General features: G+C 47.8%; 2 protein-coding genes across 3 annotated transcripts; one reads left to right on the top strand and one right to left on the bottom strand.

The window, feature by feature from the left end:
- slc3a1 (solute carrier family 3 member 1) lies at positions 1–4,682 on the top strand. The gene is made up of 10 exons (XM_023804392.2): positions 1–604; positions 1,104–1,283; positions 1,365–1,507; positions 1,591–1,716; positions 2,458–2,577; positions 2,970–3,094; positions 3,184–3,385; positions 3,517–3,693; positions 3,796–3,915; positions 4,100–4,682. Exons 1-10 carry the CDS (start codon positions 16–18, stop codon positions 4,526–4,528), a joined length of 2,211 nt encoding a protein of 736 aa, XP_023660160.2. The 5' UTR covers positions 1–15; the 3' UTR covers positions 4,529–4,682.
- Positions 4,683–4,775: 93 nt separating this feature from the next.
- Positions 4,776–14,353, bottom strand: prepl (prolyl endopeptidase like). Of its 2 annotated transcripts, none has more exons than XM_023804393.2 (14): positions 13,917–14,353; positions 13,453–13,581; positions 13,248–13,314; positions 12,737–12,937; positions 12,219–12,345; positions 11,916–12,132; positions 11,457–11,648; positions 9,483–9,686; positions 8,991–9,166; positions 8,295–8,511; positions 8,036–8,185; positions 6,154–6,280; positions 5,338–5,426; positions 4,776–5,212 (listed from the first exon to the last, which is right to left on the bottom strand). In XM_023804393.2, the coding sequence occupies exons 1-14, from the start codon at positions 14,034–14,036 to the stop codon at positions 5,147–5,149; spliced, it is 2,082 nt and encodes a 693-aa protein (XP_023660161.2). In that variant the 5' UTR covers positions 14,037–14,353; the 3' UTR covers positions 4,776–5,146. The 2 variants fall into 2 exon arrangements, with proteins under 2 accessions (XP_023660161.2, XP_023660162.2); XM_023804394.2 differs by having other exon boundaries at positions 14,167–14,353.
- Between the last annotated feature and the right edge of the window lie 7 nt (positions 14,354–14,360).

Raw genomic sequence — 14,360 nt, 5'->3', positions numbered from 1 at the left:
TTCTTCTCTCAGAACATGGCATACCGATTGCCTCCGTGTGAGACCGAGAGGCGGAGGCTTGTACTCTGCACCCGACCTCTCCCTCTAAAACCCGGTAGTCGGTGCTCGAACAAGAGCACTTTGTTCACATCAGTGCGGGGGAGCCGGGACCTTGTGAGCTTTTCGTTTACCCACACCCCGGAGAAGACCTGTCCTGCCCGCGCCATGCCTTCAGAAGAGCCGAATGGGTGCTCGATGGAACTTAAGGAGGGTATCGACAACTCCACCTTCCAGGACGAGGAGTCCGGAGATGTGGAGCAGGGCTGTGCTCCGGAGGAGACCGCGCCACAGGAGGATCGGGACAGCGGGTTCAAGCAGATCAAACCCTACGCTGGCATGCCGAAAGAGGTCCTGCTGCTGTATTCCAGCCAGCCGTGCTACCGGCTGCCCCGGGAGATTCTCTTCTGGCTGACGATCATGCTAACCCTGGCTTTGATCGCACTGACCATCACGGTAATCGCCTTGTCTCCACGGTGTCTTAGCTGGTGGCAGTCCTCCACTGTATACCAAATATACCCGCGCTCCTTCATGGACTCGGACAACGACGGCGTGGGAGACCTCAGAGGTACCTGTTTACTTGCTTGGAAACTAGCCGTGGGGTGCGAAAAACTTTTCACTATTGCCACTGAACCAATTAGACTTAAAAAAATAGGAATATTATTATTATTCCATGTTTGCCACTCATAAAAATGAGATTATTGCTTGAAGTCATTACAGAAGCAGTATTCGGGATTAGAACTTACATCTTCACTTAACTGCTCAGATTTAACTTCCCGCTGATTTTACAGACCTGCATTAGACGACCATAAAGTTCGTGCTCCAAACAAGCATAAGCAGTTTCCTGGAAGGAAACCTAATTAAAATCCTTTTCGGAAAACTGCTATATGCACCATCTGGTCGATTTAATGCATGGTTTTAGAGAGCATTCATAGGCCAAGCTAGGTTTTACATTAGGTGTTGTCACAGGCTTGGTCTTCAAAACCCATAATTAGTGATGTAATTATTGAAAGGCTTTGGCCAGTCAGCCTCTGAGTGTCGTCTTATACTGTCACACCTGTATTAAGGTATCAAGGAAAAACTGGATCACTTTGAGTACCTAAACATAAAGGCTGTGTGGATCAGCCCTTTCTACAAATCACCCATGAAGGACTTTGGCTACGATGTGGAGGACTTCCGCGAGATTGACCCCCTCTTTGGGACAATGCAGGACTTTGAGGATCTCCTGGCTGCAATGCATGACAGAGGTGAGTGTTAGCTGACTAGCATCACTTTGGGGACAATGGTTCTGAAAATGTGACATTGCCTTCCTGCTCCCCCCTCCCCAGGACTGAAGCTGATAATGGACTACATCCCCAACCATACCAGTGACCGGCACCGCTGGTTCCAGCTCAGCCGGAACCGTACGCAGAATTACGAGGATTACTACATTTGGGCAAACTGCAGTAGAACCAAACCGCCCAATAACTGGGTGAGTAGAATGGTGTTACCATGGTTACAAGAGTAAAATGTCACATTTGTGCAGTGAAACCCCATAAGCATGTTTCTCTGCAGGTGAGCATTTTCGGGAACTCGTCCTGGACCTACGATGAGGATCGGGGCCAGTGTTTCCTACATCAGTTCCTGAAGGAGCAGCCCGATCTGAACTTCCGCAACCCTCGGGTCATCAAGGAAATGAATGTACGTTCATGTCCCCCCCCCCCCTTTTTTTAGAGACATGCTCTGAAAGTCTAACTCGGCTAATGGGCGAGGAAAAGAGGCAGCTGCTTGCTACTGATCTGAATCTAGGCACCCTGCTGATGTTCTGGAAACACAACAGAACCAGCCACACAGGCTGTCACAGAGGTCCCATTATGTCCTGTGCAACAGCACTGTAACCCTATCTCCAGCCTGGGGACTGTCTTTTCAGCTCCCCTTTCCCATGAGGGAAATTTGTCTGGCTTTTCAGGCCCTGAGACAGTCAGAAATTACCCGCACAGAGCTGAGGGACAATCATAAGTTTTCTCACTAATCACACGAACAGGGTGATGAGGTCGAATTTAGGTGTGTATAGGGAGGTGAGGGTTAGGGTAACGTGAAACAGGTCGTAGGAATATGTAACCACATTCACCATAGTTATTGATTATATGGAACATCCACCATTGCTCATTACCTTCCAGAGCGATTTTACAACTTGGACAGGAGAGTAAAGTCCAGTAGAGATGAAGATGCCCAGGTCTCTGGCACTGGATACCAGTGTGTCAAAGGGTTGTTGTTCAGAGTCGATGAATCTATCATGTTAAAGCAGAAGGTGAATGACAGCAGGAGGAACCATTGACAGAATCGTGGTGGAGTGACTGGGCATCTGTCCACACAGGGCAGTGTTTCTGTAGACCTCGCATCTGCACCAGTCTGGTTTTGACCCATCTTCTTAAAATTCAGGATGTCCTCCATTTCTGGCTGGAGAAGGGAGTTGATGGATTTCGCATGGATGCTGTGAAGCACATGCTGGAAGCCCCCCACCTGAGGAATGAGCCCCAGGTTGACCCTGAGCAGCCCCCTGTAAGAAACGCCTCATTCTCGCACCTTCCCAGCCATTCTGCACAAACGGGACATCTCGATTACATCACATGCTACCTGACATCAACATTACTGTAAAAAAGACATTTGGAACAAGCATGATATATAATGCGTTCCACTTGGAAGCTTTATGCATTGTTCTAAAGGCACGTTGTGCACCTGACACCAGGCAGGGAAGCTTTTGTACTTTGGCCATATCCCACAGTAGGTCAGGGGCATACAGCCAATGCCAACTGAAAAGGGATTAACCGGGGCGTTTTTCTCAGGATCTGGCCACAGTTCTCCTGGTACCCTAATCCTAGGAAATAACACGATGTCTGAGGAAAGCGGAGGAGCTCCTCTAACAGGCTTGTTGTCTGCACCCACCCCAAAAGGACACTGTGGACACAGAGTTTGAACTGTACCATGACTACACAACGTCACAGCCTGGTCTGCATGACATCATACGAGGGTGGCGGGTGGAGCTAGACAAATACAGCCGGGAGCCGGGGCGGTACAGGTCAGAATCATGTTCCGTACTCCCTGGTCACCGAGGCAGCGAAACAATCTGCCGTAGCCTTTTGTTCACATGATCCATCAACTTTGTAGGTTCATGGTAACGGAGTCCTATGACTACGAGGAGATCGATAAGACCATGATGTATTACGGGACGTCGTTTGTCAGGGAAAGTGACTTCCCGTTCAACTTCTACCTCCTATACCTTCCAAAGTACCTGTCTGGTCAAGGGGCCTTTGATCTGGTCAACCTGTGGATGTCCAACATGCCTGAGGGAAAGTGGCCTAACTGGGTGGTAGGTGACACACTCACACTTCACTGCGCTTCACATCACGTGTGGTTTGCAGTGGCGAGTCAGTCGAGCCATTAGCTGTCCCCGACTTACTGTCCCCGACTTATAACATCACCGCGGCTTTCTGCGATTAGGTTGGCAACCACGACAAGCCTCGCATCTCCTCGAGCGCGGGTGCCGAGTTTGTGCGTGCCATCAACATGATGCTTCTAACCCTGCCCGGGACGCCCACCACGTACTACGGCGAGGAGATTGGCATGGAGAATGTAAACGTCACAGAGATACAGGACCCCTTCGGCAAATTTGACCCAGTAAGCGCCCTTGAACCTGAACTCTTCCTCTTCTGTTACTTGCTGTCCGCTCTTATGACTGCTGTAGACAGCGTTTACCAACCTTAGTGTCCTCTCTGACAGAACTCCACTCGGGACCCCCAGAGAACCCCCATGCAGTGGAGTGCGGCAGAAAATGCCGGATTCAGCACCAACAAAACATGGCTCCCCGTGCATCCAGACTACAAAACGGTCAATGTGGAGGTACAAACTGTGCCGCCTTCTATATTTCTGTATTGCTGACAAATTCAGCAGCAAAGCTGCTTCCTGTGATGCCTCGTGTTACAATTGGCTTGACTGTTGTGCTAATGTGTTGAGGAGACTTCATTGCATATTATCTTCCTCGTGGCTGTTCCTTGAGCTCCACCTCCGCCGGTTTCCCCCCCAGGCGCAGAAGAACGAAAGTGAATCAGTCCTTCAGCAGTACCGGGCCCTCAGCCTGCTCCGGGAGGCCGAGCTGGCCCTGCAGAGGGGCTGGATGTGCTACGTGTGGAGCGACAAAGACGTCTTCGCTTTTGTGCGCGAGCTGGATGGCTTGTCGCGGGCCTTCCTGGTCGTGCTCAACTTCGGCCGTGACACCGTCACGGACCTCTCCTGGGTGGCCGGGCTGCCGGATGAGCTGACGGTGCACATGAGCACGCGCTACGCTGCACGGGGGGAGCGCAGGCGTAAGGCCCGCCTGGAGACGGCCCGTGGGGAGGGCCTGCTGCTGGAGTACTCCACCCAAAGGCGCCTCAATTCCAACCCCGCCTTCAAGTGCTTCGTCTCGGAAAAGGCCTGCTACCTCAGCGAGCTGGACATCCTCTACAAATGCTGAACGAATCAGCAGCGGCATAGGGAGAGGGTGGCAGCAAATGGGGTATGAGCCAAAGATGACTTCTGGCGTGTTACTCTGCTGTATCACACACATTTTAAAATTGAAAATTCACTTGCCTTCACAGACACATATTAAAAAGAAGCATTTCACCTCACGGGAGCGTCGCACAAGGTCTGTGTTTCAAGGTTTACTGTCCCTCTGGGGACATTTTCCAGAAATAATAGCCTCACAATATCTGGTAATAGGCAGACAGGTAGGTGCACACACTCAGTCCTTAGCTCTCTCCCACAGTGGTGTCAAGCACACACATAATCAGCCAATCAGTTTCCCACCACCAGCATCTACATAAATCTGTGCCCAGGCTTCTGTGGTCTCCTGCCTGTGCACAGTGGTAAAGGTTATACTGATCCTCTGTTTTTAAGGTAAAGAGCCACTTTCACACCTGTCCTCAGTAACCAGGAAACTGTTCTCTTCAATATTCATCTTGTTTTTTATTTTTTAATTATTATTCATGTATTGCTCGATCTCAAGTTAGATTAACAAGTGCTGCAGCATGGTCTGTGTGAGGAGCAATACACACACACACACACATATACATATATACACCTCAGGCTGCTGTTAGTCCTTGTGTCTGCCACGGTCCAAGCCTAGCTCACCGTAGAGGAATGCAAGATGCCTGGCAGTCTGGGGGGTGGGGGGTGGGGAGAAAATACAACACAGAGGTAATGATCAGTGAGGTTCTCAAAAGGCGGTTTCTGTTCTTCTAGTCATTCACTGGGAAGTGTCTAATTGGGGGTGTTAAACTCCACCTCATTCAGTGACACCTCCAAGTCGTCTGGCCCGAAATGATCTCCTCCAGGCTGCAGGTCCAGAATGACAGATGGCGGAGTTTTTGACCCTAGAACCAACATGGAACCGTCGGCCTTGTATTATTTTTATTTATTATTTAGACTAGTCAGTTTTGACCAAAGTAACTACTCTGCATTTTGCAGTTTAACTCTCTACCCATTTAAACACATAGTAGTTCAATAGTGAGGGAGTGCTCAAGAAGCACTCAAAGGTACAAGAGCCGGACCATTCCTACGCCATAATCAGCCATCTGCCTGTTAGCTGTTCCCCTGCCTTAACCTGTGCCGTGTCCAACACTTCCCTTTAATGCTGTCTGAATAGACTCGCTCATCCATAAGTCACGGCCAGTCTGAAAACTGTTTATCTGTGAAAAAACACCCAAGTCGGCCTTTTCAAGCCTGGAATCTAGTCAAAGTTTAACTCCTGCTGCGTTTTGCAAGCCTCGTCGACCTTGACAGAACGAGCTGCATCCTTCCTTATCTCTCCTCCTGATAGCGTCTAAATGGCCCCCGGTGTGTGTGGAGGTGGTGGAGGATCAGGGTGGTGTTATCTAGCAGCATGAGATTAGAGTGACACTTTTTATGGAGGGGAGAAACTCTCACCGATGGGGAATTAGCTATGATTTGCTGACAGTGGGATGTGGAGAGGCTGAGCTGTACCCCGCGGGCTCACGCCGAATTTGCTGAGCAGACCGGCTGATCTCAGTGGTTTGTCAGCGCTGGCTACGACCTCCCGTACGCCTGCTGAAAGACACGCACGTGGGGTCTATGCCTCACCTGGTGTGGTGGCACCTCCAATGTCAGCGTGTGCTGCTGCCACCAGCCTCTCTGCATACCTCAGCACCCCCTCCAAGGGCACCCTCCTGTCACCCTCGTAGGCCGTGATCAGCATGGATGGGTACCGCTGTGTGGAAAAGAAGGTGTGTGTCCCAGTTTGTCCCAGCTTAGTGGATGAACAATCAAGTTCAAACTACTATTAGGATTTTAAGCCGGGATGGATGGATGGATAGATGGATAGCAGGGCTCCAAATGGCGACTGAAATGGTCGCAATTGCAACTAGATTTTTTCATTCCAGTCGCCAATGGCAACTGCCTCTCACAATACAAGAAAAAATAAAGCAAGAAAAGAGGCAGCTTTTAATTATGGACACTCTTAACCCACGTCTGCCTTTCCTGCTACATTATCACGTGATTACAGCGCGGATCCATCCAGATAGATTGATCAGATTGGGCGGGTTTTGAGAAATTGGTGCGTTGGAAACTCTTCACGCTATCTGGCAACCTGTTGTAGAGAGTATGGAACCCCAGAAGGATCACGGAGGGGAAAAAAAAAAAAATTGACAGCTGGGGGAAAAATGGACTGGGATAGAATTGGAGAGATCCTGCAATACTTTTCCGTTACCATTAATAACTGCACTATGTCCGTTTAAAGTACAAAAGACAGAATTTATTTATGAACTAATAAGTACAAACCTCCATCCATTTTTTGAAACTGCTTGTCCTATGCAAGGCTGCAGGGGGTCTGGAGCCTATCCCAGAGGCTACGGGTGCAAGGCAGGGAACAACCCAGGATGGGGCGCCAACCCATCACAGGTCACACTCAGCACATTTTTGGACTATTGGGGGAATCCCCACAAGGACACACGGAGGACAGGTAAACTCCACTGGTGGGGATTTGAACCCAGGTCCCAGTGGTGTGAGGCCCAGTGCTAACCCCTGCACCACCATGCTGGCCCTAAGTATAAATCTATATGACACAAACACATCCTGTAAGGCATGCTTTAAGCATTAAACTAGCATTAAACTATGGGGGACAATGCACACCGTGTAACTTTAATATTCATAATTTTCATTGTGTCCATTCACCGCCACCGACTTTGACAGATGGGCTATTGAACATGAAGGGCAGACATCAACACTGAAATATATCACAAACATCGAAAGATATTACAGCTGGAAAAAAGCTTAATCTACCGTGTAGTCAGAGTTATGGTTTAAACTCGACCCGCTTTCTGTAATATATCAGTATAGATCTGCATATCCCCACATACATCATCAAGCGGGAATTCCAGGGAGTCATACCTGAAAGTGGGTTTGGGTTTAAACTCTAACTTTGACACTGCAGTAAAGTTTTAGCTTTATAGTCAGTTTTCCGGCTTTAGCATCTTTCAACAAAAGCAAGAAACAGCCCTTGGTTTTCCAGTTTTCTTTACAGGCAAATTTTGATTAATATTTCAATGTTTGTGTCTGCACTTCGCGTTCAATAGCCCAGCTGTCTTGCTTACATATTGAATATTATATATTGCATATTTCTGTGTCATTTATTGCTATGTTATGTATAAGAATGCAGAAGGGAACAGTAGGCAGATCAGGTAGCTCACACAGGAGAAAGAAAAGGCAGTGTGAGGTAGACTGGAGACAAGATGTGCCATGTAAGTATTTTTAAGTTATTTCACATCTGGCATTTAATGGTGATTAGGGCTCCTAGAAAAGCGTTTGGCTCCTAAATATTATGGATTTAGGAGCTAATGGCTCCAAAAGTTTTTTTTTTCTGGAGCCCTGGATGGATGGATGGATGGATGGATGGACGGACAGACATTAAGATTATAGCAATGCCATTCTTAGGTGTTAATGCTTAGAGAGACTGCAGGCAGCTCACCTGGGGCTTGATGTTGTGACATGGGCAATAGGAGGCCACAGTGTCACGCTGGTGGGTGTCGGCCAAGGGGTCGCCCCACTCTCCTCTGTCCTCGATGGTCAGGGGAAGGTTGGGGTCCTGCATGGTGCCCAGGACGTCCAGAAAGGGCGCCTGAGCAGGCAAAGAACACTGACTGTGATAATTAACATTAATCAGTAAGTGTGCTTCCGTTTAACTTGGCCACAGAAATAGGCAGGGCCCCTGCAGGTGTATGCCTCACCTGCAGACTAACAGTCCGCAGCAGCTCAGGATACTGGTTGCACAGCGCCCCCGCTAGGACGGCTCCGGCACTGCGGGTGGAAAGGTTGGCCAGCGCCGGTTGGGAAACACCCAGCTGATAGAGGTGGCGGATGCAGGAGGCCAGGTCCTCTAGGCCCTTGTGTTTCTGCAGGAAACTGCCTGCCTGATGCCACCCTAGGCCATGCTCCCCTCCACCTCTACAGGGCCCAGAAACACCAGTCACATGCTCAGCAGGGACAACGGTCCCCAAGAGACCCTCATAAATTAGCCACAGTACTTGCCTCCCCTGTGTACTATTACAGGACAGAAAAATTAAAAACCACTTTGTGCCATTAATGCTAAATATTTTGAACATTTAGGTCAGTCACAATACAGATTGTTTACTCAAATGTGACTATGATATTTTAAACTTCATTGTGTGACATTTATTGTAATCTAGGAGGTTGCTATTTAGATAGAGCAAGATTATACCTGTGTATTTCATGGACATTCACACAGGAGATATGTATGCAGCTATGCTAGGCATTTTGAACATGTTCCCAACTTAGTAAATGGCTTTTGAATCAGTCACATGATATGTTGCTTTCACGGTTCTGCTTTGGCCAGAAAAGGAGCGCCAGAAACGTCAGCGCATCCCTCGGCCTAACTGCCCGAGGCATGCTGGGAATTGTAGTACCGAACATGACAGTAGGCCAGGACCCAGCCGTCTTCTAGCAGCAGCCGCTTCTCCGGGCAGAAAGCCATGTTGAGGTGTAGGCCATAAGCCCCATACACATGCAGCAGCAGTGGCGCCCCCTTCAGGTTGCCCCAGGGAGCTCTGTGGAACACCGTCATTGGGACCAGCGTGCCATCCTGGGGGTAAAGGGAGGTAAATCCGGACATGAACCAGCACAGCGACAAATGCTGGTCTCTCCACAAACTGCAGTTAAACATATCAATGCAGCTGGTATTCTAACTACAGAAGGTGGGTCAGACAGACGGTCTGGTGCCTGGTCACCTGATACATCTCCCTTACCCCCCCCCCCCCCCCCAGTCCAGACCAGTGTTTGCCTTTCAGCCCATTTGATGGCTCTTGGCAGAGAGTAACACACCCCTATATCACATGACCATAAGCCTTACACATGCATGTCTCGTAGATGGGGATACGTATGTGATCCGGCTGGGATACCTGGCTGCGGGCCTCCAGCCGAGCAGTATGGTGCTCCAGGAGGGGGGGCCCAGCCGTGGCCTCCTCCACAAATAGCTGCCGCTCCCTCAGGCAGTATGAGAATTGGAGGGGCGGCTGCACCGGGGAAGAGAGGCTAAACTGGAACGCGGGGCTGTCCAATCCCAGGCAGGGGCGGGACTCAAACTCACATGCCCATAGGGGGAGCTCACCAAGAAGTGACCAAAAAAGGAAAAAATTCATGGGACCCTCCATATGGATAAATTAGGGTTAAAAACAATACAATCAATAAAGAGTGAGCTTAAACTGCCCACTCGCTCTTACTGTCACAGTAGGATGCACACAGATATTTTCTTCAATATCTATATCTTTAATTTTAGCCACTTTTTTTATTAAAACATGCTACTACATCAGGCAAGAGGACTGAGAGAATGTTAATATAAAACAAAAACAGTTGTTAATCAGTGACCTAACAGAAAGGCTAAACCCCATTTGCAGTGACAGAGGACTGTATAAACTTTAAATGTAAATATAACTTTGTAGATAACGTTTCATCGCGTTCCTGCTCTGGCACTAACACGGCTAACTGCCATAGCGCAGGGGTCAGAGGACACTGCCCAGGGTGCATCATTCACAGCCCTTTCAGCACGCGCTGTTCTTTATCTCTGTAAATGTGTGTCTTCATTTAAAAATACTCAGCTCTGTTGCTGGAATTATAGAAACAGCTCTGGTGACATGAGGCGCTTTCACACCAAAGTTACAGAACCTGGTCCCTGTTTACAAGCTCCTGGGCTTCTGGACCAGGAACTTTTGTAGCTCCTGGCCACTTTCGCATCGCTCTCACACCACACAACAGGAACTGGGGCCTTTATGCCAAATAAGCAGGGGAGACGCAAAAAGCTCATAGATTAAACTTCACACATAATTGCATATTAATAAATAAGTCATTTTGTTAGTTGTTCATTTTTTTATTGGGGAGATAGATTATGATCAAAATGGGACCCAGCTTTTTATTTATATTTTACTTATATGACCCTCTACATGTTTATGATTCTTATGAAATCTGCCAAGCAAATGTATCTTTTGTCTTCAAAAGAATAAAAAACGTAACGTTATCCCACTAGCAAGCACTGGCAACTTTCACAGCCGGCACGAGCGATATTAGACAAAAGTGTATCAGATAGTCATCAAATTTTTCGATGCAGAGACATGCATGCAAAAAAATTATTAATTGATGCATTAAATTTAATTGAGGTACAAAAATAATTCCATCTGCTCAATTTCTGCTCCGCTAATTGTGTCTCTTTTCCCTGCACTTCTAAGTAACTTCCAAGTTGTGGTCAACCAATCAGAAAGCTACCATGGTAAGTGCCTGCCCAGTAGTTTGTGTTCGAACGGAACATACCTAGTATGGAGTAGGTACTAAAGTAAGGATCCGGAGCAAATAAGGATCTTCTGAGGAACTACAATCGGGGCGAGTTTCTCTGGTGTGAAAGTGACAAAAGTTCCTAATGCTGGAAAAAAGATTCTGGTTCCTGAAAAAAGTTCCTGTGGTGTGAAAGCGCCTATAGTGTTCTTGTGTTCTGGTGCAGCCATAAAGCCCACACCAATAATGGGGGGGGGGGGCACTTTTTGACATCCCAAATGGTGTAGTTATGGTCACCAGTGTGTATATGGGTAGAACTCGGGTCACGGTTCAAAAGAATAGTTGTACATTATTCATATTTGTGGGGAAGCTGCATAGTTTTTGTATATCTCATCCTGCAGTCAAGTATATCCAGTTTTGGGGTAAGAGTACATAGTCAGCCAGTGTCTGGTCCCCTTGGGTCAGTTAGACTTACAGGCCTTGCTCAACACTAATATGATTTCTCTGCTGGCTACAGGATTCAAACCAATGCAGTACCAGACATGGATACCAAACCCATTCTGCCGTACATCCCCCTTTCAAGATGCAGGTCAAAAGATTTTAGCTCTCACCTTGACAGTGTAGACCTGGGATGGGTCGGCCAACGGGACCACCTGCAGCCCAAGTGGGCCAGCAGGGGTGCGGACAGCCAAAACGCAGTGGTCCTGGACCACCTCCATGTCCTTCAGGCCTGTCCCGACATCTGGAGTGAACACGGGCACCCAACTCTCCATGCCCGGTGAGGCCAAGGGAGCGCTCAGCACCTTGTGGATCCAAAAAGCGTTCAAGTCATCAACAGTGGTCACATTACTCATTAGGAGATGCACTGTCTTCTGAACGTTGTTGGTGTGAAAATCAAAACTGCACAACTAATGAGCTGTGAAGAACACTCATGCAAATGATTTCAGCATAGTGAAATGCGGGAAATTAGGGTGGAGCTTCTGCAAGGGGTGGAGATTCTTCAAGGGATGAAGCTTTATGAGGGTAGAGATTCGTAAAGGGGCAGAGCTTTTACTGAGGGCAGAACTCACCTGGTACTCCTGGCCTGGTGCGGTGTTAGCGAGGATGTATAGCTGCTTGCCTGTGTGCTCCACGTGATAGATCAGGCCGGAGATCCTTGGCTGGATGAGCCTGGGACATGCCAGGGGCGCATCAGCCTCAACAAGCCACACCTCCGAAGTACTTTTATTGTTGCAGTTCAACGTGACCAAATTCCGGTCTCTGGTGCAGCTGACCTCCACAAAGAATCTGCGGGCCAATGGACACAGAGCATTCTGGGAAAAATGGAGTGCTTCTGGGACCAAGTTATGGCCTGGAGCAAACTGAGCACTCACTCAGGGTCTCGTTCCTCATACACCAGGACAGCCTGTGGCTTTGGTTTCCTCAAGTCCAGGCGGAAGACCCGGCAACTCCTGAGGTCCTCCATGCTGGTGAAGAACAGGACGTCATCAGAGGCCCACTCTACACACAGAAGACAGACAGAAGCATGGCTGTAAGGTCATCCATTGCTCTTGGGAAGGACTACAGACTGAAACACCAAGACTCATCCTGATGATACAGCATATGCTACTTTCTCCAATCACTCAAAGCTGATTTGCAGAAGGTACCGGAAGCCACACCTTTACTGCTGGGTCTAGCATAAGTTCTGTATCTGTCTTATTACTTTGACATCATCTGATCAGCATTAGATTGGACAACTGTCTGCATAGCAGCTTAAGAAAAATGAGTAGAATGACAGTTAATATACACTGCATTTGCTGAGGAAGGCAACCTTTAAATATCATCTGGCTTTGCTCTCATTTTACTACTATATGCCTTTAATAGAAAAGTATGGGCGCTCCTCCTCTCTGACCAAAGCTGAAGACACCATCGAGTTGGAGCAGCAGTCGGGGAGGGTCAGGAGGATCTCCCAGCCTTAAGACGAGGCATTTGGCTTCCTCACTCCCAGAGTCCTTCACGGTGGCGGCCAGGGCATGCTCCCCAGGGGAGAGGCGAACACGCTGCAGACACCCCCCACTGGAGGTATCCAGAATGTCTTGCACATCCTGGCCACCTGATCACATGTGCAGACACACATAGGAATTGTAGTTTGTCCCTGTGTGAGATACACACACCAGCACAATCACACACTATATGATAACACTCTTTTGTACTTTTTTTGGTTACTGTTTTCCTGCTAAGCAATTTAAATATGGCATGTATGGTCCATCTGGACACAGGCCCCTCCCACCAGACAAGAAAACGGCATACTGTTAGCTCTGGGTCTATGTTAACAATACATGAGGATGAAACTCTCAGTTTGAAAGTCGTCGGACAGATTAGGTCTCTGAGCTTAAGATTCTAAAAACAAGCCTGCAATTTACCCTGTCCAATTCGCATTCTGTAAATGTTTCCTCCTTCTTCAAAGTATACATGATGTCGTCCCTGAATCTACAGACAACACAGAATACAAAGTCAACAGTAACACATGAAGGGGGTGCATATTCAATTCAAAACACCTCGTACACATAGTCCCTCGATGGGGTTAGATGTTTCGTTTACTAAGATGTAGAAGACGGAAAAACCCACCACAGTGTTATCGGGAACTTCTGAAAACCTCTGGTACGCATCCCTTACTTCCCTCTTGAAACAACGCTCTTGGTCCCTGTATTTTTGCAACTGTTGCTTAGAAGTCTCCAAAAGATAAGAAGAAACTCCCTATAAACGTTAACAAAAAGACAAAAGAGACCAGAGAAAATAGTTTTATGCCTACATTTTTAAGTATTATTTGTTTATATCAGGATTATGTACCTAACATTGGTGTTAAGTATAAACTCTGTGAAACATTACCCTTGTATGTCAAAGTACGACTTCGGTAACACGGCGCAGATCGTGTGAATGATCACACAATCGCTGTGTGCCTCAATCTCCTATTACAGTATCAGTTACCTCTGCGATCTTTGTTGTCTACATGACCCCGTTTGTAAATTCATTCATAATGCATGTTCACACTCTGTACATCCAACTGGTACTGACAGGCGCGTCAGTCTTACCGCACTGCCGCTACGTCGCGATCGTGTCTGACAGAATGACCAGTGTTTACCGCGGAGGCTGGGAACCGACCTCCCAATACTCAATGCTATAAACCGCAACGTGCAAGGGAAGATGATCATGTCGCTGGGTATGTCATCTCTACTGGAACTCAAAACAAGCCTGTTTCTTCCTAATCCTTACAGATCACAAAACATTTCACTTAGGAACCAATATAATAGGATTATTGAAATTTATTTTACATATAGATACCATTAATCCACACGTTAGACTAACTAATCTCCCGCCAGCTTCTTTACACTACTACGGCGCAGTTTGACGTGCAGAAATATACAGCTTGCCGTTCACTGCATGTGCCGGTAGAGGCACGTTCTGCGCTTCTCGATGACGTCCCGAAAGGCATAAGTAATTTATCTCCGATCTCACACAAAGCACCAATATAAGCA

The sequence above is a fragment of the Paramormyrops kingsleyae genome, chromosome 3, assembly GCF_048594095.1.
Source record: "Paramormyrops kingsleyae isolate MSU_618 chromosome 3, PKINGS_0.4, whole genome shotgun sequence".
Taxonomy (NCBI): Eukaryota; Metazoa; Chordata; class Actinopteri; order Osteoglossiformes; family Mormyridae; genus Paramormyrops; species Paramormyrops kingsleyae.
This window is presented reverse-complemented; position numbering and strand designations above follow the sequence as displayed.